This window comes from Numida meleagris, chromosome 1 (assembly GCF_002078875.1).
Source record: "Numida meleagris isolate 19003 breed g44 Domestic line chromosome 1, NumMel1.0, whole genome shotgun sequence".
Classification (NCBI taxonomy): domain Eukaryota; kingdom Metazoa; phylum Chordata; class Aves; order Galliformes; family Numididae; genus Numida; species Numida meleagris.
This window is the reverse complement of record NC_034409.1, coordinates 39,188,376-39,216,004: the sequence shown is the minus strand read 5'-3', so window position 1 is coordinate 39,216,004 and position 27,629 is coordinate 39,188,376. Positions and strand designations below refer to the sequence as shown.

At 39.0% G+C, this 27,629-nt stretch overlaps 1 protein-coding gene across 8 annotated transcripts in view; it reads right to left on the bottom strand.

Annotated features, from left to right (window-relative positions):
- NAV3 (neuron navigator 3) overlaps positions 1 to 27,629 on the bottom strand; it is a 265,107-nt gene that overhangs the window by 177,523 nt on the left and 59,955 nt on the right. For all 8 annotated transcript variants that reach the window (XM_021385228.1, XM_021385230.1, XM_021385232.1 and 5 more), the window contains exons 2-3: positions 10,834 to 10,951; positions 10,079 to 10,131 (exon numbers count right to left, since the gene is read on the bottom strand). In XM_021385228.1, the coding sequence (XP_021240903.1) occupies positions 10,079 to 10,131; positions 10,834 to 10,951 (171 nt within the window). The remainder of the gene's footprint in view (positions 1 to 10,078; positions 10,132 to 10,833; positions 10,952 to 27,629) is intronic.

Sequence of the window (27,629 nt, the reverse complement as noted above, 5' to 3'; positions counted from 1 at the left end):
GCTTAACAAAGATTTTTTGATCAAATTATATGTCTGACAGGCATTGCTAAAGAATGGGAAGATGAGTGAAAACAGGTATGCCTCAATGTCATGGAGGTACTGGTGTATTCCAGACGTACATTACAGGCAGGGGAGTTCAAGAAATTGCTTGGAGGAAAAGCAAAAAAAGTTTTGAAGGGATTTTCTTGTTTGTTTTAAGAAAGAAAAAGATCTTTTTGTTTTCAGCAGTCTTGCCTTACAGAAGCAAAACACACATAAAACTAATCCTAGCCCTAACCAAGCAACCTTAAGCAAGCAAACCCAACCCTAAATGAACTTCCCAGTAGATTTAATGGAGACTGATACCATCACAATATAAGTAATTCTCATGACATGATTATTTCATGAACATCTAGATGACTTATACTCATGCGACTCCATTCATTAATAGGACAAGGAATTTGTAAGCCTAAACAAGATTAATAACTGCATGTGATTTATTTTTAATGAATAATGTACTTTTTCCAGTACAGTAAAATTATAACCAAGATGTGTTCCTGTGGCATTTTCTTTTATGACTTCAGAAAGTCAAATGCAAACGACTCAGGGAAACACTCAGTTCACTGCCTGATGCAAGTGAGTAACTCTGAGCTGTTCTGTGAAAAGGGATTGTCATAAATCCTGTGGTTCTTTTAATGCTCTCAGATCTTCTCTGGATGTAAAGAGAAACGCTTGTTTCAGAGCAGAATAAAGAGGTCTAATAAAAAGCTAAACCAGAATCAAATCATGTAAAAAACAAGAGTGATTATTTGGTTGCCTTCTCCTCTTTCTTTCCATGACTGTAATATCCTTAGGCAAAATTGATGAGGTTTCCTTTCCTTAGCTTCCTCTCTCATGACAAAAGCCAATGTACTCTGCTTATCTGTGAAGCTCTCATACCCTCTACGTAGATCACTCCAAAAGTAATGCCTCCTATTTATTTTGATGGAAACTTCAATAGAGACAAAGGGCCTAACAACACTATTTAATGGAGCAAATTCTAAACTCTTTTTCAACATAGTCCCCAGTGTTAGCTATACATTTTTGCTAGCAATGAAAAGGAGCCTGTATGCCACACTCAAAAATCCACAACAGCAGAGGGAACCCACTGTTTCACAGCTGCTATGATGGCATAGCCTGCACAGTCCATTTTTCATTGCTCTGAACAGATGGAAGTCAGAAGGTGACAAATCTAGACTCTATGGTGAGTGTGGTAAGACAGTCCACCCAAGACTGGCAGTGTGCTCCACGATCTTCAAACTGGTATGAGGCTTGGGGTTATTGTGTTGCAAGAGAAAGGTTGTCTTTGTCTCTGCCTTGACTCTGGAAATTTGAGCCCTCAGCTTAAGCACTGTTACTATGTAGTGGTCAGTTGATAGTTTCTTCAGCTTCCAGGAAATCATCAGAAGGATCATACTTTTCCTATCCCAAATGACAGTGCACATCACTATACTGCTGAGGGCTGCATATTGAACTTTTTCTTTGATTGGGAACTGACACATCACTACTCCATTAACTGCCATTTTGTCTCTGGCTTATAGTGCTGACACCACATCTCATCACCAGTAACAATGAGATTCAGGACACTGCTACCTTCAGCCTTGTACTGGTTCAATAGTTCCAAACAAAGTTGCATACAGTGTTCTTCCTGCTCCTGTGTGAGCATTCATGGGACCCACCTGACACAAACTCTGTGATATTCCAACATTGCCACCATCATTTCCAATGCACTGAATCCAATATTCAGCTCCATACACAGTTCACTGGTTGTAGTCCACTAATTCAAGCAGATCGAGATGCTCTTCATTTTGTGATGTGACAGCTGTACATTGCTATCTGGAATAGGGGCTTGTCTTTTATGTCGCTGTCACCACTGCTGAAATGCATCCCCCCCCACCTCACTGTGCTCCAATCCACTGTTCAGTCTCCACAAACATTCAGCAAGCATCAATGCATGTCAATGGGTACTTTTTTCTTTTTTCTTTTTTTTTTTCTTTTTTTAAAAACATGGAGGAATTCAATGCCACACCTTTGCTTCATACGCACTTCCATGTCAGACACCATTCTGTCAGACTGCTCCTGTGCTACCATCTGTCACATGGCAACAAGATGTAATGGAATATTAGTGGGAAGGTTCAACTTCTACTGCCATACCACCAACACCCACCTCTAATGTCGTAAGGCAACATAATAAAATAGGAGGCATTATTTTCAGAGCAAGCTTCATGTATTACCTTTCTATTTCTTGGACATCTTTTTTAAAAGAGCTGATCACAGAAGAAGTTTGAGTTCTTCCTTCTGACAGTTCCGTACTAAGCCAATTTGCCACTCATCTAAATCAAATGCTTTTAATAACCTCCTCTCAGCAAAACTTGGACATCTTCTTCCTTGAATGTCAACCATCTTTAACATTAGCATCTAACTCTACCCTTTGTAGAAATTCTTTCTTCTTTCCTGATTTTCTCCATTTCTACTGTTATAATTATACCTAGAGTGTATCCTTAGATGGACTCTCATTATTCACTTTTTTTCCCGCTTTTGGAGTGCCACACAGCTCTATTCTAGTGCTCTTATTTTTCCTTTTTATTCTAGTCTTTATGTCAGGGTAATTGTAACCGCAAATGTAAAATAATCTTCAATTTTTATTAATGAAAGAGGCATTACCTCCTACAACTAATTTTCAATTAGCCTTATCTACTTTTACAGTTGTGCTGTACATATATCTATATACACAGGTATACGTGTATAGCAACACAGGGATACAAAGAAAAGCCCTGGCCCTTCTCGAAGGCATACACAAGCTTATAAAAAGGGTTTGCTGATGTGTAAAAGAAAGAGGTAGAGTTCAGCCCTGAAGGTCAGCTTCTAATTTTTCTTCCTGTACCTATCACTTACAACTCAAGAGTTGGAAAGGGCTCACAGAACTGAATTTTCCAAAACGCTCTGTGCCCTGAGCAAACTGAAAGTACTCAGGTAATTACCTGATGCTCACTGAATTGGTTCAAGTGAGTGGGTACTTCTCTGCACATGGAAGAGGGTCTCATACAGATACAGAAGCTTATTTCTGATATCATCCTCATTATTTTTAGTTAGTACATGAATACAACTGTGGAAGGTTTGATGGCTACTTTTTATTAGTTTGAGCTCCAGGGCATGATGTATGAGTTGTATGCTACAGGAGTTCTCAGACAGCAGAAATAAGCTTTGGGGCCCTATAAATCTGGATGGCATTCCTACATGGAAAGGTATCTTAGTGGTTACATTCCTATCATCAACCAAGGAAATTCTGGAGACTTCAATGGGATAGTCAGTTTAAACACTCAATGTATGCAAAAAAAAAAAAAAAAAGAAGTTGTACATATTCAGCACACACTTAGAAGCTATCCTGTTAAACATACTACAGAGTATTGCACACGCTGGGATGTGTCAAGAAATTCTTCCCTAGAACAGGGACAGTCACTCATGGAGGGGGTGGAAGTGTGGTTGGTTCTTAGAAGGGATGTCTACAGTCTCAACATGCAAATAAGAGGACTTTTTTCAAAAAAACATCTTCAGAAAGACAGAAGGCTCCTGGCTGTAGCAGCCTTGGATACGGCCCCTGGAGTCCCAGTGAGGATACAGGTTTAATGCAAAAAATAAAAATAAAAAAATCAGATGGTATGAAGGAGACCAAAATGGTTATGCATCAGAGTTTCAGAATGCTTAGCCAGTGAACCACTGCACAGGTGATAGTTCTCCTCAGTTACAGTGGTATTGTACAATACAGTTTTCTTTGTTAAGAATCAGGGAGAATGAGCAGCCCTGATGTGACGTGAGGGGACAGTTTACTACTGCAGGCTTCCAGGCTACGATGAACTCACATACTTCAATAGCAGACAGCCCTGGAGCTATGGCTGTCACTCTTGGTGCAGTTGGAAATAAGGCTGCACATCCTCATTTCCAGGGTTTTCAGCATCCTGAAATGTTATATTTATCACAAAATATAAGAAATACTGCAACAGCCTTATGACCTGAACAACTGTCATTCACCTCCGAAATCCCATAATGACAGAAGTTGTAAGATTATTAAGACGTACTTTCAAACTGTAGGAGAGAAGTCCCAGAATGAAGTGTCAGGAGACTTACAGAGCAGAAGGTAATTCTGAGATGGTACATGAAAAGACAGAAGATAAGGCATTTGATCTGTGTTACCAGGAAGTTGACTGATAGGAGAAGAAATTGCCATGATCAACAATTTTATGTCTGTATGCATGCTGCATGCAGAAGGAAAGTCCCTAGGAGCTAGAGTAAAACTTCTCTAGCAAATAAAAGGATGCACATTCCCAACGTGGTCAAGGAAAATAGCCAATAAGCTGAATGTAAGACAATGGAAAGCACAGCAATAACAGCAGAGTAGCAAAGTCCTACGCTACAAGTGAGGACTTGCTCAAATGCAACAGCTGTGGGCACAGAAATAAAGGGAGCAAGCTGCTTACCTTGGGAAAGCCTCAGGTAGGCAGGGATCTCCAGCAAAATACCCTTGTCTCCACTTCCAACAATTAAATGAGGTCTGGGATCGGGCTCCACCCCTTCCAGTCACTCAGGCACATTGCACACACCTGAGCTCCCCTGGGTCAGCCCTGCCTTCCCACCAGGTGCTTGATCACTGGTTCAAGCTGTGACTTAGCATTTCTGCTACACTGAATTACAATAATCTAGAATATGGGTATACTGTCACTGGAAAGAGGATCTCACCTCTTATTCTATTCCAGATCTGAATGTTCTCATCCAAGTAAAAATAACTTTTCTTAGTAGTTGTCTATGTGAGCAAAATTCATAACCCTCCTCTGATCCTTTCCATGCAGTCATTTATATAACACCTGGGTATATTCTTTGTTTACTCTCCACCAAACAGTTCTTCTCCTCCCCCCCAAGCTATAACTATGTTCTGAAGATTTTTTTCTATGTACCACAGCTAAAATATGAGGTTTCCTACTTGTAAACACTGGAAACCTCTCACAGGAGCTCCCATTTTAATTTCTACCATTTTTCTCTGGTTTTATTGAGAATTTCCTTAAACATCATGCTGCAAACTTCTCATCTAAAAGTACTTGCATTTCTTCCTTTTTCAGAGCTACTCTATTACTGAAAACCACATCTCCTTCCCTACCACAGAGGATAGAGAGATGAGCTTTGGACTTTGTCCTGCCAGCTCTTCAAGATGTTAGTCCTTTGGTTATGTTTTTTAACAGATTTGCCCCAATGATGGCCTTGGCCCCTCACTTAGGCAAACTGTGTCTTCCCTAGAAAAAAAGCCATCAACTCAGAAAACTCTATGTAGATTTTTTTAACATCTTACTGGTAAAGGACAATAGAAGTTCAACACACTTTTTTGTTCAGAATTTCTAGATATTACTGTGTTATTACCACAAGATTTAGACTTCATTATCCTGAGTAACTGACTGAAAAAAACCAACATTTTACTTTTCATCCCTTTTCCTTTTTGAATATATAATAAATGAATCACTTACAAGCACAGATCTTTGGGAGAATCATAGCCTGTTTTTTTTAAGCAATGACCAGTTATTCCTTGTTTTCATTCTTAAGAAGTTGTTAATGGCTTTTATGGTCATCTCCAAGAAAAAGCTTACGAGTGATCCATTGCATCCTGTTCCATCCCATACAGATTCTGTTTCAACCTACTGAAAAATCTTGTGAAAATCTGCTAAGCACAATGGTACTCCTCTATTTTACAGTGAAATACTTTTACTTCTCTTAGACTCAATTACACGGAATAGTATATACTTCCATGGAAACACTTCAGGCTATTTACTTCATTTCTGAAATCTGCACACAAGCAAGCATTGCAGAAATACAGGACCCAGATGACTAACTTGTGTTCCGTTCCTTTATGCACACCAAACTTGCAAAGCTGACAAAACTCAAATCTCTCATTTCCTTTGTATTTTCACAAGTCTCTCATAGCAGCCAGTCATGAAATATGTGAAGACTCACCCCATGGCTGGGGTGATAGGCAGAATTTAAACAAAAAGACATCACATGGAGGAATTCAATTGCATCCCATTGCTTCATACGCACTTCAATATCAGATGCCACTCTGTCAGACTGCCTCTCTGCTGCCATCTGTCACATGGCAACAAAATGTAATGGAATATTGGTGGGAAGGCTCAGCCTCTACTGCCATACCACCAACATCTGCCTCTGAAGTTGTGGGCCAACATCGTAAAACAGGAGTTGCTGCTTTCAGAGCAGCCCGTGTATTTATGTAGCTGAAATAACCACAGACTGCATGAAGAGGTAACAGAAACAGTTTTGTGAAATTCTCAAAGGAGAAGACTGAAAATGTCACCATAAAAAGATTTTCAGTCCAGCACTCCGAGTCTCTTGGATTTTCTCTGCCATCCCTAGAATGGATTAAATTTGGTATTTTGTTTGGTTACTGCTTGTTTTATACGATCTGCTTAGAGATAAAAACACTGTCAATCTTCCAGTACGTTTTTGATATGTTCAGGAACAAAAAATCTGAATTCATTCCTTTGGACCATTAGATAAATACTTTACAATGTATTTTCTATCCAAGATATTCTCCTGCTTTTTCTAATGGTAATGGGATTTTCAATAAAAATTAAAGAAAAAAATGGCTTGCAAATAAGCAGAAAGGAATAACCATTTTACTAAATCAAAATATAAAACCTTGAAAGACTAGTATTTTTTGAAAGAAAAAGTATTCTAGGTTTCCTTAATTGATAAAGTTATGGAATAATTCATTAAAGGAAAAGATAGAAATGAATATGGAATTATTTCCACAGAAGGGCTTGAAAGAGATGCAAAGAAAAGCCTCAAGTGCCATATTTCCTCTTTGAATGGAAATGGTGAGAAAAAAGAAAATGGCAAGACAACTAGAAGATTATGGATGATACTGAAGACAGACAATGTATACTGGAATAAACAGAATACTAAATCCTCATTATAATACCTCATAGTAAATACCAAAATCATTTTACCACTGTGAGTTTATTAAGCAGAGAAGGAAATCTCACCAGCTAATGACAATTAATAGTAAAGCTAACTATGCAGAAACTGGACACTGCTGGACTTTACAAGTTATTATTTTTCATGAACTTGGACCTCTGGAGCCAGTTCAACTGGTCTACAAGTTTTTCTGTATTACTGCCAACATGACAGCAGAGTGCAAGATACTGCAACAGACTTAACTAAAAGAAAACTAAAAGGGAAGCACTGAAAAAAAATCAAGAGTAAGAAAAGATATTTATGAATTAGGGTAACAGCTGAGATGTTTTAAAGATTATTTGAAAGATGAAATCAATGGCAAGATGAAAACAAAATGCTGACTGAAATAGAATTTGGGAATACTGGTAGTGATTAATTATGAATTCATATAGATATCATCTACAGAGTAGATGATCATCAAGTATTCTCAGCAGTGGACAATTCATGTCAGTATTCTCTAACTTTTCTTAAGCCAATAAAATATTTTAGACATCACCTCCTGGAAAGGGTATCAAGTGGCAGATGAGTACAGAAAACATTTTTTCTTCATTATATGTCATGGGAGAAAAGATCTTGAAAACATATGTGAAAGAAGGGTGGTGGGATTCTTGAGGTTTATAAACGAAAAAAGAATGAAATTAAGGCAGTGAATGAATGGCTGACATGCACAGGAGTATGAATGAATTAATGGCTAACGTGCACACAAGAGTAGCCTGTTTACTGCTGATATATTGACTGACGTTCTGACTAATCCTGACAGGACATAGTTTTACATATTAGCAAATTTCAGATGTAAACTGACTTTGACCACTGTTACTTTTTTTTTTTTTTTTTGGCAGGTTACAAATATCTAGGAGTCCACTGCTCCAAGGAGAAGAGACTTGCTTTATCACTGCCTAGTGGGCTAACAAAATTGAAAACTGTCCTGGAAAACTACCTGAAAATGAGATAACATAGTGACTTCTACTAGGCCGTATCAGTAAAGTCACATTGGCTCCCCAGGAGCCAAATGGAGAGCAGGTGCAATACCTGGGTTCTCAGAGAGGGTTTGAAAGGAAAGCGGACAAACTTGAACTAGCTTACCTTCAGTACATTTTAAATTTCCTAGCTCAGTTGAAGAAGTCAGCAGTATAAAACTGTTATTTCAAAACACATGAAAAGTTATCTGATCAGATTTCAGAGAGATAAAGCAATAAAGTGACTGAATCAAAGAAAGATGAAAAAATATGTTATATTTCTATAAGTTGAAATGGCTAAAACTGATGCTTTAGCACTGTGCAAACAGTGACAGTGACAGGTACACTGACTTGTGACAGTGTACAGGTGTGAGTGTTTGAACTGCCCATTTGCGAGCCAAAGCACCTGAGACAAAAACTCTGACCTGGCTGAGATCAGAGTTGGGTTTACAGGAGAGAAGACAGACACAGAGAGAACCCTGCAGGTACTGCTGTAGCATGGGTATACATTGACCATGCTTCCCCCATAACTGCAGTACAGAGAAAAATGAAAACCAGAATCACCACGTCTCATAAAGATTTACCTGCAAAAAGGGAAGATGCTATTTTTGTGTGGGTTTGTTTTTTTTTTTTGGTTTTTTTTTTTTTGGTGGGGGGAGGGGGCAATGCAAACATTGCTAGAGTGAATCATTCTCCCTGTAGCTTGGCTTTGTCTCGTGGAAATGAAGTTAGATAGACATCAGAGCAGTGGGTCCCTCAGCAACCCTAGATGGTCATTTGCCAGTTATATGACCGGGGGAAATCATATCACTTTTCCATGCTTTTGTCTCTTCTTGTTTGCCTTGTCTGTCTGGAATGGCAGGTTTTAATGTGATTAGAGTAAAGAGTGATTATCTCTCAATCTGTATGTGTAATATTAGAGTTCCACACTGGAGTTCCCAAAGTTCTCAGCCAGGGCCACTAGGTGCTGCTGTAATATGAGTAATTAAAATAATAACTATTATTAAGGAAATTTCCTATATTCTTGCTACAGAATGTTTCAAAAAGCCTGAGAGCCAGAGGAGAAACTTATTCTAACCCTCCACAGTTTGTGAAAAGTAAGAATGGGAAAAAGCCTGATTAGTCATTTTGCTGAAACTCAAAATCCTTCCTTCCACTTTCCATAGCCTTGCAGAACAACACTGCAAATATATTCCACCTTTTTGGAATGCACTGAAAAATGCAAGATTTTTATTTTCCACTTCCACTTCAAAGCCCAGCTATCATGCAAGCTCACCCAAGCCATGATACCACAAAATCCTTGCCAGCTGCACCTTTTCACTTACTATGTGGATGTGAATAGACAGGCAAGGTCCTCAACATAGGGGAGCATGGTTGTAACTGCAAATGATTCTGCACATGCATGGTGATGTTACTGACGCTCACATTTTGTACCTGCCAATTCCACAGCCTTCTAATGAGGCTTTATCTTATTAAATGTAGTTTACCGACCATAAGCGCAGTAGAAGATTAATCAGACTCGTATGAGTCACAGTCACAGAGTGCTTGTTGCCTGAGTGTATCAAAATGTCTTTAAGCAGCTGCCAGCGATAGCTCAGAAAGCTATATGACTAAAGTGCTATTTCTGAAAGTCGTGGAGTCAGTGCATCTAACTGGACTTCACAGTGGGCAATCCAAAGGGCTATTTATATTCAGAAATAATTTGGCAAGTCCTGTTCATCAGACCAGTTTTCCAGACACAAAGGCTCCACTTAAAAATTTGTTCTTGGATTTATTGCCCTTAAAAATGAAGTTTAATTAAATTATCTGAATAATCAGGAGAACAGGTTCACTAAGGCAGTTCTGGATTAATTAGTACTAATGAAGTTTTGCTGCCAGGTTACATCAAGACCCAAAGTTAGCAAGCACAAAAATGAAGACACAGACACTAAGTATACATGGAAAAAAAGAAGTATAAAGAACAGCATGTGAGAATTAGGACTGTACACTAAACAAGGGACAGAATATTCACTGTTTAAAGAAATCATTGTTGAAAAGCATTTTAGAAAAATGCAGAGATGCCAGCACACACTAAGAATATATGTTATTCTTACCATTTGAGACTGGCTCCGGGGACAGCCATTGATATCTTCTACCTTCTCATTTGCTAAACAGAAACAGTGAGGTGAGAAAGGAGAAGTAAACAGGGAGAGAGAAGTTTCCTCTCCACCCCCCAACCTTGTCAAAACAAAACGAACAACAACAACAAAAAAAAAAACACAGACCAAAAAGAAACAGAATAAGAGCAGAACAGACACAGCAATAAAGTGCACAGGGTTTTGTTGACACAGAGCTCCTTTCTAAGTAAAGCTCTGTCGCACAGTAACATTTCTTGTTAGCAGCAGTTGCTTCCACATGCCAAATCATGCAAAGGGGGAAGTGTGAAGGAGATTGCTGCTAATTCTTCAGCCCCTGCAAAATAACTGCTGACATGAAATCTTCCACAATTGTCTTTGCAGGGTCAGGATACAGTTTCAAGGCAGCCCAGAAAGTATGAGCCACTCCAGCTAACGAAATGCACACATGGGAGACATACGGTTTAATGGAGCATTCGTTTCTGACAATTCAAAGTGTGTAAGATACAGTTCTGGCCATTTAAAGTATGGTTAAACAGCCAGTTCCAAACATGCTCACATAAACATATTTTTTAATTAAGACGAGGATGAACCACACAAATATCAGAGACATATGGAGTCAGTCAAATCATATTATTCCGGGTTCATCTTATTGTTAAATGCATTCAACTTGAATTATATATTCCCCCACGCAAAGAGTCAGCTCACAGTACTTCTCCGAGCCTGGGTCTTACCGATGATCTGGATGATTTCTGCTAGCAGAACTCCATCTGCAATGTCCTGTTGCAAATCCTTGATCAACCGCTTGTGGCCAGATTTTGCTAGGTAGTGGTTAGCCCAGTCGGTGTAAATCTGCAGAGCAGAGGGGAGGGCAGGAGGGAGAGAGGGGAGAGGGAAAGAAGACAATAAAAATTCTTAAAACAAATGTTGGCTTGCACACGAGAACTATTCCGGATCGCATTCCAGTTTAAGAAGTCAGCACCAAAGGAAACAATTTTAACGTTATTTTTTTTTAAAACAGCTATGCCCCTCCCACTGCCGTTTTCTGTTTTATTTTAACATCAAATGATTCACTCAGTTTCATGAGGGTTCAAGCTTGCTGTGACCAAGCAAAATTCCCCTTCTGACAGTAGAGGAAACTCAGGCCATAAATCAGTCACGTCTGCCCCAGTTCTACCTCCCGCCGTGCCCCTACCTACATGCACGTCCCGCCACACGCCCTGCACGCAGAGGCTGCCAAAGAGAAACTGAGAGCAGGAGTATGTGCCTGTGTTTTGGTGGGAGTTCACTGGTTTGTTGCTTGGGATCCTGCCTGTGATAGTGCCTCTGCAACACTTGCTGCAGTAATCACAGTTTCCCGCCCTGCACCGTTCATTTGTTCCCATGGTCTTGTGTGTTGCACAAAATTGAAAGCAACCAATGGAAGGTTAGAAAGTCCCAGCTGAATGACATCCACCAAAACAAGGGGCAGAGAGAGGCTGGAAGCAAGATAGATGGAGAGTCAGGGACACCACCCCATGCGTGCTGAAGGCCTGGTGTACCCCAGAAGGTCTCATGCTGTCTCCCATGTTTTCCAGCAGGCAGGGCAGCCTTGACCAATGAAACTTTGCCCAGGCACAGCACAGCATCAGAGTATCAATGGTTCTTGGCAGCAAGGGCCGAGTCCCAACTGTGGGGTGCCCACAGTCCCTCTCCCCACCCTAGGTGAAACGACATATGCAAACCCTCTTGCTATCCCTGCATGTGGTTGCTGAAAGCAAGCATATATGCATAGCAGCATCACTATGAAAGTGCATGTAATATCTGTGGTACCCTCTATGCTGGGATTATTGTTTGAAATTGTTGAAACTGCACCTCATCTATGAGAACAACATGAGGTCACTTTATAAACATCCTTTTATTTAACCTCAGAGACCCTTGGGAGGAAGGGGTCAGAATTCCATTTTGTGAACAGAAAAACAGAGACCAAAGCTGTGAACTACTTGCTTAATTCAAATAAATCTGTGGCAGAACCATGACATGAAACTGGAAATTGCCAGTCCTGAGCCTTATCTGGAGAACCAACATCCACCTTCCACCCAGCAAAGATATCACTGATCAGTCCACGTTCAAGTCAGAAGAACTCATTTGCACCCTGAAAACCTCTGTCACAGGTTTTCTTGCTCTTCAGTAAAAGTGATCGGAAATTTTAATTGGTTTGGTCTATCCTTTATCTCCTCAAAATTTCTGCACGTGGATCACCAACTGGTTTGCCATAGCTTTCTTGGCAGCTTTAAGTAACTTTAAATAATGGCATCAAATTGTGGGAGAAGATTCAGGTCTCCCATAGCCAAAGGATGCTGCTGCTTGCTGGGGACCTAAATTTCCCTGCCGTACCCTCAAGTCTGCTAGGGTCAACTGTTTTCGAAGACCAAAACTCTTTTTTCATTATTGTATAGGTGAATAACATGGAAGACTCCATTAAAATGCTTTTCAAAGCCAGTAGTAGATAAGAAAGTGTTTCTTCAGTGTGTATAAATACATACAATGAATGCCAATGTGGAGTCTCTAAAGATAGTATTAACAAATATTTAGAACAATATGAATTCAGGAGGATAAAAGGCACATATCACACCCATAGCATCATGTACTCCCTACTACTAGTGTTTCAACTTCAGTCATTCTTTAAAAATAATGTAACTTAAGTATTCTCTGAGTTCTTACTATAAACTGAACTATTTTCTGTACTCCAATGAAACCGATCCATTAGAACACACAGAATTTAATACCCACTAATACTATTCTGGGTTGATTCTGTACTCCAAATAAAAATGCTTTACCATGCATTTCATTTTTTTCATTTGTCACACCCACAGACAATCTGATGTACCAATCCTAATTTTGACTGCAATTTGAACTACCGTCTCAGTAAGTAGCCAGAGAAATTTTACTCTAGCAGCTGCTGTGGAAGTATCTAGTACTCAAAGAATGGACTTCCCCCACCCACTCTTCATAATATTTCTTTATTTGTAAATTTAAAAGTAGAAAGTATGAAGAATCTAAACAGCAGGGATGGAAATGAATTGTCACAGATATGGGTGATTTGTTATCAAAAGTTGATAATCCACATCACACCAGTGGCCACAAAAACGTACCAATGGTCTGTATTATGATAGTCATGAAATGATGGGAAAAGAAGTGGGAGGAGGTGGTAGTCAAAGGAGTTTTTTCACTTCAAAAGTATTGCGAAAGAATCAAAAAGAGAAGAGTTGTTGACAGAGACCATAGAGCAAACCAATATCCACTTGGCAGTGGAATGTCATATTTAATTTCCTCTCTTTACAAAGGGTCACCACTTGCTTCAGTTTGCCCCCTTCCCCAGAGGACTCCGTTTTTATCCATCTCATTCTTCCACAAACCCAATTGCTCAGGAGTCAGTTGTAGAGAATGAGAACCATGTAGATGGACACATGAAATTATAAGAATGCGTACATGCACTATATATTTCACATTAAATTCTTGGATGCAAATAACAGGGGACATAGATAATCCCCTTCACAGTGATTATCAAGGTAAATGAAATTTTATCTTAAACTCCTCAGGACAGCAAAAAGCTCCAGTATACATCATCACTGATGGTACTCAGTTGCAAAGAAAAGTTGCACAGAACAAGAGATAAAATCCCTGTCATTTCATGCAACCGTTTGCTTCTAGTTGGCACTCCCCTTTTACTGGAGTTCTTCATGCTCCTCCTCTTTTCAGAGATAGCAATAGATCATTTCATCTTGCACTAGCTGACCAGTTACATTTCCCAAAAACATTTTTATCTTCTTTTTTTTTTTTTATTCTGAGGCTGTTCCAGAGAAGGCAGCACACAGAAGGGTCAGTGGTTGCAACACTTCCTCCTTATTGCCTTGACCAGCCCAGGAACCCAGCTCCAGCCTCACAACTACATGCTGGGACGCGCTGATGACTTACTCATTTCCTCCCAAGCTTCCTCCCTTAGCCCCATGGTTCACAGACCAGCTGCAACAGAAGTATTTGACTCCAGTGCAAGGCTCCAACAGCTGAAGAGGTATGGGAGACTCACTGCAATCTGCAGTGTGGAGGACTAGCCTCAACAACCTGATAGCAGAAGATAGCCAAGACTGCGTTTGTGTGGTCCAAGCTGTGTCCTGGCATTGGATGATTTAACCACTTGCAACACAAAGCTGAATTCATCAGGGCAATCTGAGCTTGGGCACAGCCTGCTTGTGTTAACAATGGTTTCCCCTAGCATTCTTCAACTGCTTGTCATGCTAACCTTCCAGAGGGTAGAGGAAATCAGTTCTCATTCCCAAATATAGTTATGAACTTCACCTCGATACTTCACACGTTGCTGTAAGGAACACAGGAGAGCAACTTGGCAGGACTGGTGAAGAAACAAAACACTTTGCAATACATTAGTTTAACTGAGTGAAAAAGAACAGGGATCTCACAGGTTACTACCATTCGCTGAAAATGCTTTAATCATAAACCAGGCAATTATACACTAGGCAGTGCTGTAATTAATCCCCTTTAAAATTAATACAGAAATGTTTCCACACCCAGTCAACGTCAAATGAGAAATGTCAACTGGATTTCAGAATTACAATCAGCCTAATGCAATAACCCATAGCACTTTGTTAGTGTCATCCACAAAGCCACCTCAACATGCTTTACAGAAACAAATGAGATCACCCCTAGACTTTATTTAAGATGTGGAGAAACCGACGTATAAAGGCTTTGTCAGTGTATTTTATATTTTTTTAATGTGCCTCACTCAAGGGCAAGCAAAGCTGAAAGTACAACCCAGATATTCTGAGTTGTAATCATTTTTTCTATATGGTTGCTTTTTTTTAATTGGATTTTTTTTCTTTTTTTAATCAGGCAGTTTTATAAATAGGCATGGTGGGAAAATGCATATTCCAAGAATCAAAATCCTTCTGCATATCTTTTTTTATTTGCTTGCTACAGAATATAGATTTTCAGTTCTGAAAATGGTCTCCTGTTGCTATCGAGAAGGCAGCTTTCCATACTTAGTGTGCACTACTGTCATTCTGTTATGTGTCAGTGCTGCTGCTTAGGAAGAACAACAGTTGCAGCCAACTGAGTTATGCTGAGACCCCGTGACAGAATTCCATGCCATTTAGGAGGATAGGTTATATCTGAAAAGATATTAAAACATTTTTCCACTGTATGAAAATGTTTCCTCCCTAGATATCTGGGAATCAGTAAATCCCATCTCCCATAATCTGTCCTTTAAAATGCTCCCTAGAATACAACCATGTCCTCCTTCATTAGTATGAAAGAATTGAAATGCAGTCCATTGGTGCTCTCTTCCCTGCACAATACCAGCCTCATGTCTTTTGGGGAAGGGGATGTTTTCAAGAACTTATTTCCCCAAAGGAATCCATTGACACTGGCAAGCCTCTCTCAGTTTCTTCCTTTTTTCCCCTTTATCTCGTGGCAAACAAAAGTTGGAGAAACAGACAGTTATCTATTATGAAAAATGTTGCTGGTTGCTGCAGAATACCTGGGTTGCAATGGCTCACATCAGTATACAATACTACTTCTCAGCACAGCAAGATTCTGTCTTTTATTCTATGTTCAGACTAGATCAATACATTTGATATTCCTTATTTTTTCTTAAAAAAAAAAAAATCTGAAAGAAGTAGAACACAAGAATTTTAACAGCCAGCCAAAGAGGAAATATGGTATTTTTAACTTAATAAATGTGTTATGTGACTTACCAGTGTAATGTATTCAGCCTACTAAAAACATGGTCAGTGGAGACAGCTGGTTGTTGATAGCACTTAGAGCTTTTCACCCATAGACAATCGTTCAAATCACGCTTGTACAAAAAGAGATTAATGACTTGTTTTTACTCTTCTCCAGCATGCTATGAAATGGGCTGCAAAGGCTGTGTATCTGTTTCCTGGGCTGTTTTCCAGTGTGTGGCCTAAACTGGATGCTGAATACCCAGAAGAGCCTCCATAACAGTCCCAGAGTCCCTCATGAAGGGAATTTGCCAGATGAGAGGGCATGACCACAACTCTACTTCGACAGAGCTATTCTTGGCCAATGAGTTGTGGGTAGCACAACATGTGTTGGAGTGTCCCTGAAGCTGCTTGCATTTATAAAGAGAAGTTGGGCAATGCATTGACTAGTGTTAGAGGAGGGAGAGGAAATCATTTTGTAAAGAGATGCCTTTATCCTGTCTCTTCACTAAGGAAAACTTAACTGGAAGTCTGGTTCTGACCTTTTAAATATTTTCTTATTGCAGGTTTTTTCCCTGGGCTGTAAAAGCATAATTCATTAGTTTCTGTCCTCCTCTTAACAAGGAAAAGGGCTAACTTTGCAAACAATGGTTCAATATTTAGACTGCCATCAGAGACAGATCAAGCATCCGATTTATGTCAGGATTTAACTTACTAGAAAACACACTCCAGCTCATGTGCTTCAAAGTAAAGCTGGGGGTGGCACTTTCTTTAACATGGAGAAAATTACAGGAGAAGGAAAAATATTTACACAATTAAAAATATAAGGCCAGAAAAATAAAACTAGAATGATACAATTTATAGGCAAAATGGAAGCCAATACATTTCATTTAACAGAGTGAAATGAGTATTAAATGACAATCATGAAACTCTGTTTCTCAATTTGACTGAGCAAATGACAACAATTACAAGTTAAGGAATAGAAACCCTTTAGAGTGATACACAGAAATTAACCAAAATGTCTGAATCCCTATAGTATGATTCTACGTGACGAATAGCAGCTTGTACCCATCAGTGTTACTCAGTAGTTTTCAAGTAAAAATATAATTAAGTGAAATAAAATTTCTCTAATCACAGCAAAGAAAATGAATAGAAATAATACCGTTCAAAAATCACTGGCAATTTTTGGATGACTTATTCAACTTAGAGTTTGTGAATCACCCCAGTGACATTTGTCCTGATGTAGTGCACTCTCTTTCCACACATTTCTTAAAAAAAAAAGCCAACTCAGAATTAATTTAATACGTTTGTTTTAGGCCAATATTCACCAGTGGCACTGAGGCATGTATCTGTGTGTGGGTTTGTAATGTTTGCTAAGTGATCTGTGTATTGCAAATTAAACAAAAACCAACTCTTTATAGAGTGAAATAACTTACTCATCTTTTGAAAATAATAATACTGATTTGCTTTATAGTTCAAACACACAGTTTTGTTTACTATCTTATTGCAGCTGCTCTTCAGCCCTGTGCAATAGCAATGAAGTACCACAGGAAGGAGCCAGATATTCATTCTGCAGCTGCTGGGGCCCTGCAGATTTGTACTGCTGTGAAGCGATACTTGTTAAGAGCAACAACACTACAGTTATTAATACTGGCCTCGAGCTTCCTGAATTAAGAGGAGACAGAACCCACAGAGAGAAAGCCTCCAAAAAAGCCAATCTTGAGATTTTTTGATATTAATACTCCATGCAATTGCCTGTACACCTAACTTTGGAATTATTTCTTACCTGTACTTTTCAATTTCAAAGTACATTCCAGCATCCTTTTAGTGAAAGTACAATGAAATAGTGGTCCTGTTATTAAATGCATCTTTGATATAAAACATTGATTCAAACTGGTACCTCATTAATTTTATGAGGGCAAAGACAACCAGCATTCTCTGCTGGGCATAACCATGAAACCCAGAAACGCCACTCAGAAGTTGAGTCTGCCTTGGCATATCAGTTCAGATATAGAGAGCACTCCTGAAGGTAATGTCCCAGCACTTGCTGCACATGAGCAGTATGCCTCTCAAGTGGAAAAAAGAAAAGGAGAGATGTGCTTCAGGAGCACGCTGGATGCTATCCACTCACTAGCCAGCATTCAGCCCATGCAACAGAATCTGACCCAGCAACTCTTCCTGCTAATACTGGCATATGTGTGCCCCAGAATTGATGAGGAAGAGGCAGCATATGATGGAAAAAGGTGCTAACTGTCCTTTGTAGTGGGACACACACTGATATGCTTCTGGAAGCTGGTGTAATACCACAGTAGCAACAAATACGCAGTGGAAATATTTTCTTTCTTTTTGATAGTGGTGATGCATTAAGAAATTACTTTGACCAACAGAACACTGCTAGCATTCTCCAGTACAAATAAATGAGCTGATATGAAACTCCTTTTTCCTACATGTACAAATGCACTTGCACATTACCTGAGCCTGTGTAAAGCTTTCAACCACCGCTGTCTATGACAGTTCCCGGAAAAAGAGATCTCCCTTGAAAGAAATAGGTGAGTTGGGAAGGAGCACCTGTGCCTGTCCAAAAGAGGAGGGGTAAAAGAAAGTCTTATTTCTACTTCCTGGGCTATCCAAGATAGAAACGATGGCTCTCTGCACCAGAGGCCTCTTTCCCTTCCTCTGAGTGAGATATAATCTATTCTAAACTTGCATCAAACTTCTGTCTCATACATATCTTGTCACTTCTAGGATAGGTTTCTTGACTAGTCTCACATTCATTTTAATAAAGAAAAACAGAGAAAAATACTCAGATCTGTCTGGAAATCACGAAGTAATTTGCAGAATAAAATCATCCTTGCTCTTTTCTGTTCAAAAGCAATAAGTCACCAGAGCAGTTCTGGACAGAAGGAGCACCTGCCCCATGAAGCAGAGTGGGGCTCCTCACATGAAGCTGAGGAGATTCCACAGTGAAACTACTCCACATTTTCCATCAAAGCTCATTTTAAGGATTTATAACTTGGATGGAGACATTCTTTCCACATTGCTATTTGGCATTAAAGAACTTGGCCCAGAAATCAAAATAACCCTCTTTTCCAGCACTTCTTTTTAAGTGTGGGAAGGCAAATTTCTGATACATAAAGATGCAGGAATATTAAGACATACTTTAGCTCTTTTGTTGCAAGAAAACAGTGGCAGTAAGACTCCAACTAACTTTATAATTAAAGTCTCCATCCAGCTTGTGACTTTTGAGGCTTATGAAGTGATTTGAATTGTTTGGCTTCCTCTCATGTGGAAGAATGATTTTTCAAATCAAAATAAACAAAATAAAGTCTGCCTTCCGAGCTGCATATTTTATAACAAGGCACTTTAACTTCTACTTAACTTTCCTTTGGGCTTTGACAGTTAAAAGTTTATTGTCACAGGCACTACAATTTATAAATTAATATCAATAAATGTGTCTCACATATTCAGTGCAGCTTTCAGATACTGAAGGTAATGTGATATTAATATTAAGAAAATATATAAATGACTTCAAGCATCAGTGATCTGGGTCTCTTCTTATTGTCATTCATTTTTGTTGAAACAGGTCTTTCTGGTGCATGTCTTAGTGGCAATGATCATTGTGTGAGTGTTTGGCCTTTTGCTACCTTGCTGAAACTTAGGGAAATGAAATTACGTGCACAGGTGGCAGCACACACATATATTTCTTCAGTTCAAGCAATACAAATCAGTTTTAGGGCATGAAAGACTAAGGACGCAGCTCAGTACAACAGGAATACCACTTCATGATTTTTTCCCTTTTGAAAGCATCGCCCCGAAATAAAGGTCTGCCCAATCTGATGCTAATAACACTTAGAATAGTAATCATCCAGCGCAGTAAATTTTATGTATGAAGTATACTCTGCCAAATAATAATCTTAAATAATAAAGGAAATGCAATAATCTCATCGTCGTTTTTGCAGCAGAAAGCTTTTCATCCCAAATCAGATTCAACATTATAGTCTTCCTCATTTCTTATCAAAAGCCCTATGTCATACATTAGTTTTGTAAGACAAACGGATCTGGAAGGATCATCCTATGGAAAGTGAAAGGTTCTGAATATACCTTGTTTTTTATTACGAAAGGGGAGATCTGACTAAACACCTCAGTGAGAGCTCTGACTGCACACCACACGGAAAAAGGCTGTGTTTCAGGAAGGGGTGTCCCCATTGCCTAGTGACTGTCCTTCATCTGTGCTCTATCCACAATCTCCCAGTCTTTGAATGTATATCCCACATTTTGGTGTTCTGCTACACGTTTCTGTAGGACTACACCACTCTCCTAAGTAACATCAAAGATTCAGAACAGATTTTTTTCATCTGCCATTGCTATACAAGGAAGAAAGTCTATCTTAGTCTGTCTATGTTAAAATAGTGACTTTAGGGTACATAAAATAGGAAGAAATACAAAGGAACGTAAATCTAGCAACTGATAAATGCACCATTTATATTAAAGTATTTTTATTAATAAACTATCCCATCCTTATGCTGAGTATTAGCATACTGATACATAAACTTCAATTCAAGACTGGAGACCAAGGAGGTTTTGATAATGCATAATAGTTAAGATAGACAATGATATGAAGTTTACATGCAGAATCTTCTATCATATTGCAAAGTCAAATGGAGGAAAGATCAAGGATAAAGGCTTACATATGTGAAGATCCACACTGACAGAAATGAACACTGAAGTGTTTAATGAGACTTTGAGGTAGGAGAGGCTCTTCTCATATCAATACCTCTGTGCATGCACTGGACCCTATTTCTTCAAACTAATATCCAAACTACAATGTCTGTATCTCTCCTTCTATAAATAAGATGCATATTTTTTGATTCTTAATGTTACATGTCAATAATATGGTGTGAATTTTTAACCAGAAATAGAAATGACTAGAGGATGTGAGACTGGACAGAGGAAAACACTTCCAGTTCTGGACATACGTACAAACAGAATGGCAGGATTTTTAGGACTTGTCATTGCTGAATCCAAGCACACAAACATCTTATAAATGAATGTAAATCAGATGATCACTAAGAGTGTACACTCTGCCATTTGAGAATAGCAAGAGGTTGATATCTGAATAAGAAAAATTTTTTGTAAGGTCTACGTGACAGTGAAAGCTCAGCAATTACCTGATGTATTTTTTTCGTCTTCCCCACTATAGACATCATTGCCTGATACATAAGTACAAATCCTACTGTTAGCTCTACAAATTTGGTGGTTATTTTTTTTTAACTTGAAGGCCAGTTCCATCTCTCTTATGACACAAAACAGCTGGCAATTCTGAGTCTGATGTCTGTTCTCCAGGTCCTCGTGACTGACCATACAGAGGGTACTCACCATTGAACTCCTCAAGGGATTGTGCTCCACATCTGCAACTCTTCACTCACTGTCCCATGTTTCCCTTTAAATTATACACTCAAGTGATATCTTTGTTTCTTGAATACCAGACTAGAAATGAAGGATAGGGATTGACTGACTCACTTTAAAGGGCCACTGTCTTAAATTTAATTAAATCCATATCTTCTACCTCCCACACAATGACTCCTTGGGACTAAAGGCTTCTGTAAGGGATTAGGGAGGGGATACTCTCATTACAGCTACACCACTATGCAGAAAATAATTCAAGATTTGGGAAGTTGTGAGCAGGAAGCAGAGGATGAAGAAGAAAGGGACACTCTGAAAACACAAACAAATAACTCTGCTGGCTAGAGATTACAGGCATTCATTCTGGAGAAATGAGAGTGTGCTCAGGCCTTTCCTTCCAAAATCCCTTTTGTATTTTTTCTTACTAATGTAAGAAACAGAAATGATCCTTTACAAAAGGAGCATCAGGTCTTCTCTCAAAAACCTGTAGCCTACCACTTTTTGCCCCCCTCCATGTAATGATGGATATTCTTCTTGGGACTGTGATGCAGGATGGCACTATTGGCACCACTAGCTCCTGAGGTAGCTCTGTCTGAGAGGAAGCTAGCACCGCAGGAGAGCCTACACAGCCACTTTAATCATACAGAAGTGTGCAGAGTATCACTTTGAGGACTTCTGTGGATAGGTCTGCATTTAGTCTACTGGTTTAGGGTAAGAAAAACTGCTTTTGCTGATCTTGTCATTAATCTTTTAACTCCCTAATAAAGTAGTATGAAAAATAATTTAATTCTGCTTTTTTTCTTTTTTTTTTTTTAAACAAGAAACAGCTATTGCCAATGAATATGGAATATTTCATTCTGATGTACTGCTTTTTTTATTTTTTTCCCCAACTGTAACCTTTTGCTACAGTAGGCAGGTGCTTATTTCACCTGCCCTTTAAGTAAACCTTGCTGGTAAGACTCTGTGAAGCCAATATAGCTTCTGAGCATTCTCAGAAATACAATTTCAAGTCCATACAGACCCTTAATGTAAAAACCGGGGATGGCTATGGATGGACTACAAGCGCTGCCAAAACAGGCAGCTGCTGAGTGGGAGTTTTGAGGATGAGAATGATGTATATAGGAACCTAAAATGCAAGTGAGGTAGGTCATAGGAACATAAATTCTTTGGAGGAGGTGGGGAGGTCTCATATTTCAAGAATTACTGTGAAAAGTACACTCTTTATTAAAAATTCAACTGTTTACTACATTATTTAGTGCATAAAATAGGTATGGAATTGAATAGTCCTTAAAACACATTTTTCCTTCAGTTTCTACAGAACTTCTTGAAGACCTCTGATAACCAAAAATTACCTTTTTCAGCATGACCTGTTCAATGTCTCTCATTTCTGATATAAATGTAAGGATAAATACTTTGGAGGAACTTCTTTAAAACATACCGAACCCTTATGCATTTTTATTCATTTACTGAAGAATTTATACATTTGGGACCCATGAGTTAGAGAGGAAAATTAAGTTTGAAATTTTCTTAACTGATGCATATTTCCACAGAAAGACTTCTGAAACACTACACCAGATGGCTTTGCTCTCAGCTTCCTTGGGCAGATTCACATTACTTCACTATCAGCAATAAAATTCCATACGTACCTTAATACTTCACTTTATGTTACTGTCATTATCTTGTTACAGCTTATAATGGTATTGATATTATCTGTCTAATAATTACTCCTGAGTAACAGCAGTAAAACTCTCAAGTTTCAAGCTCTGATCTAAAATCTGCTGAAGCAATTAAGTTTCATCTGTGTCTCTTTGACTGAAAAAGATATTCTAAACACTGAAAGAAAAATTAAAGTGGGCAAATTGCTTCTCTAGTTTGTGGTTTTATAGTAAACCAATCCCAACTTGGCTACATAGATTAAAATGAATCTCTCCCCAAATATATTTCTGTTTATTGTACACATGAATGTACTGTATTTCTTCAACTGGGTTAAATCCACAGAAGTATTTTCTTAAAAACAGTTATTTATACAAGAGTGCAGGACTATGTAACTTTGGTACGTGACAAACAGTAAGTAAAACAAACATGCAGGACTGGGATCCCCAAGGAACACTGAAATCTCTGATAATACTGCAGTAAGATTAAGATACAAAGTGTAGTACAGGGATAGCCAAGGGTCTTGTCTTGTAAGCCATTATAAAATATTACATTCTAGAAAAGGTATTTAAAGTGTTCATGATCGTACTTAGTGATACAACACAGTTCTGTAAACAATTATCTTAAGAACAGGATATTTCAATTAATTGTGGTAGCGTGTTCCAAATTCTAATCACACAATAACTGTAGTGATAGAGTGGATCTGACAATACTGCACAATCAGCTTTACAATGAAGTTCAATCAAAAAACTGCCCACACAATAGGAAGATCCTCTGGATTTATCTGATATCAAGCAAAGGATATTTAATCACGATAGCATGCACATACAAGTGCATGTTGCCCACTCTTTACAAAACAGATGTTTTCACGCTCACTGGGCACTTAAGTTTACATGAAAGGTTCACAGACCAAACCAACCAACCAACAACAACAACAACAAAAAAATCCCAACAGAAGAAAATCAACCTATATCGCTAAAACTTAATCTGGCCATCGCTGTAAAAGATAACACAAAATGTATTTACAAACACATTAGCAACAAAAAGAGGGCCAAGGAGAATCTCTATCCCTTGTTGGATGTGGAGGGAACATTACCACCAAGGATGAGAAAACAGGCATACTCTTCACTGGGTAAAAAACTGACTGGATGGCTGGGCCCAGAGAGTGGTGATGAATGGAGTTAAAATTAGCTGATGACCAGACATGTTACAGGTTGTACTCCAGCAGTCAGCAATGGGGCCAGTCCTGTTTAATATCTTTACTGATGATCTGGATGAGGGGATTGAGTGCATTTTTAGTAAGTTTGCAGATGACACCAAGTTGGGAGGAAGTGTTCATCTGCCTGAGGGTAAGAAGGCCCTACAGAGGGATGTGGACAGGTTGGATTGACAGGCTGAGGCCAGTTGCATGAGATTCAATGAGACCAAGTGGCAGCTCCTGCACTTTGATCAAAACAACCCTAGGCAACACTACAGGTTTGGGGTTGAATGGCTGGAAAGCTGGTCTGAAGAAAAGGACCTGGGGATGTTGGCTGATATTTAGCTAAATGTGAGCCAGCAGATTGCCCAGGTGGCCAATAAGGCCAACAGCATCCTGACTTGTATCAGAAATAGTGTAGCCACAGCAGGAGCTGGGAGGCAATAAGACTTCCTGTATTCAGCCCTGTTGAGGCTGCACCTCAATTACTGCATTCAGTTTTGGGCCCCTCACTACAAAAAATACATTGAGTCCCTGAAGCGTGTCCAGAGAAGGGCAACAAAGCTGGTGAGGGATCTGGAGCACAAGTCTTACGAGGAGCAGCTGAGGGAACTGGGATCATTTAGTCTGGAGAAGAGGAGGCTCAGGGGAGACCTTACCATTCTCTACAACTGCCTGAAAAGAGGTTGTGCTGAGGTGGGAGTTGGTCTCGTCTCCTGGGTAATGAACAATAAGACAAGAGGCAACAACCTCAAGTTACACTAGCAGTTGTTCAGGTTGTGTATTAGGAAAAAGAAGGGAAGGGAAGGGAAGGGAAGGGAAGGGAAGGGAAGGGAAGGGAAGGGAAGAAAACAAAAGAAAACAACACTTTGCTGATCTCAAAATACCTTCCTGTAGAAATATTTATAATATATGCAGTAATGTAAGCCAACTTACAATAGATATTATGTTCAGCTACTTTTCAGATGCCTTAAAAAGCAGTCCACTGATTCATGTAGGACTGTTGTATGGCATAGTAAATATTATCACAAGCAGAGACCATTTTTCATGGTCTTATGTGTATATTTATATATATAAAAATTGGGTATTAAGAAGGGAAACAGTTATGAGAGAAGATATCCTTTCATCAAAAATACTTATCTTGACTTTTCTGCCATAAGAGAGAGGGATGTATCTTGTAAGATAAATCTAATATTTTTCAACAGTCACCACCATTAGCTATGCATTTTTGTCAGCAATTAACAAGAGCCTGCATGCCATGCTCATAAAAATCGTCTGGAACATGACTTGTCTTTCTCATCGCTGTTGCCACTGCTGAAACACATCACCTACTGCCTCACTGTGCTCACATCCACTCTTTGGTCTCCACAGAAGTTCAGCAAGTGTCAACATAATTTTTCTGCATGAAGGAATTCAGTGACACACCTTTACTTCATACGCACTTCCGTGTCAGGCACCGTTCTGTCAGACTGCCCCTCTGCTGCCATCTGTCACATGGCAACAACATGTAACAGAATATTAGCGGGAAGGTTCAGCCTCTACTGCCATACCACCAACATCTGCCTCTGATGTTGTGGGCCAACATAACAAGGGCAGCAGCCCTAGTAAATTAGGACATAAGGTGTATCCCTAGAGATAGCTAAGCATACAGTTCTGCAGGGAGCAAAGGCAACTTGAAGGCCTCTCAGAACTTCAAAGAGGTTTGGCAGAATTACTTTGTTAAAATTGTTTTCACTGAGAGAGGCAAAAAGAAACAAAACAGCTGAGAAAAAGGAGCAGAGACAAAATTCATGAACAGAGAAAAACTCTGAAGAAAAAATCACAAAACAAACTGAATAACATCAACATGCAGAAAAACAGAATAAACATTTCTTGTTAAGAGGATGGTTGAAACAACCAAGGCATATAGACAAGAAAATTGTTCCAGATTATTTGTTTTTCCATGTTAGGATATTAAGGGTGTCTATTGTTGAAATAAAGTAGAAAATAAGATAAAAAATTCCTCTTCTTTTTTCCTTCTGCTGGAAATGATCTACCAAGGTCCAAAATCTTTACTACTTGTTCAAGTCAAAGGGTTAGCAATGTATTTCACTAAGTCCATTTGGCAGCAGAATGCCCACTGTAATCACGTCACACACAGGCAAAATCCTCTTCACTTGCATCATGAATGGCCAATTGCAGCATATATTGATGTGAAAAAATAAATAACGTTTTCCTCACAGAGGAGTTAAAAACACATTCATCTGTTTTCAATTGGATCTTTCACAAAAATTTCCAGGTTTTGGCCTCTTCTCACCTGTACAATAGCTGTGCTGTAGACAACATATAAACAGAAAAAGGATTTTTGTGTTTGGGAAAAGAGCTAGGGCCTGGAGCTAAACAAACAAAGAAACAAACAAACCACTTGTCTTTATGGCACTGTTACAGAAATGGAAGTGTTCATCACAGCATATTGTAAGCCTATTGTACTAATGAGTATCTGATGCCCTGTCTTGTTTACAGATGCTCAAAAAACTGACTTGTTTCTGCATCGAATCAATTGCTTCAGTAACACCATTCAAAACTTTGTACTGCTCTAATCCTATTTCATGTGGAATTAGGTGGTATTCCTTCATGTTGTCATCTTGGTCAGGCATCACAATCAGTTCAAGACAGGCAAAGAAGTCCAGCACCTCCAGGGGTGCAGTCAGAGCTTAATGACATGAAGCTGTGTCAGGGCAGGTTAGGTTGGGTATTAGGAAAAGGCTCTTCATCACCATCAGTGGCTGGGTGCTGAACGAAGCTCAACAGGGTAGTGATCACAGCACTGAACTGCTGGAGCTCAAGGAGCATTTGAACAACACTCTCAGATGTATGGCTTGATTTTGGGTGTCCCGTATGGAGCCAGGAGTTAGACTTAATGACCCTAACGTGTCTCTTTCAATGCAGGATATTCAATCATTCCATGATTCTTAGATGTTTTTGTGATCTAGAAGCCATTCTGAGATACTAAATAAGTTATACGTACAAAGAAAGCTAAAATATCCTAATCAAGTTTCCAGATTTCCCTGGAAAGGCCCAGATTGCCATTTCCCTTTTAGATTTTTGGCAAGCTCTGTTTTCAGTTCTGGATAAACACAACTGGACTATTCCTATAATACATATAATTTATTGTAGGCATGCATTAAACTTAGATCGTCTTTTGGAGAAACACTGATATTAAATCCAACCACACTGCAGCAAAAGTCAAATAGCACACTGTCAACAGCTAGAATTGCTTTTATCAAGATCAACTTCTCCCATCCACGGATAAATATGAGAAATAAAGTAAAAGCAATAAATTCATGTAGAGCTATGTATCTTTTCAATAGAAAGATATAAACACGTCAAGCAGTATTAATATGTTTATATGACATAAACTGAGGGCCTACAGATGAACTTAACATTAAATTATTTGCATTCGCCCCTGATGTTGAGCCAGCTCTGCACCAGGCCAATACTTTGGCATTAATTAATGTAGGCTTAAAACTGCTCCAACTAACACCAACTGCCTAAAGCATCCACAGCACCTTTCATGAGT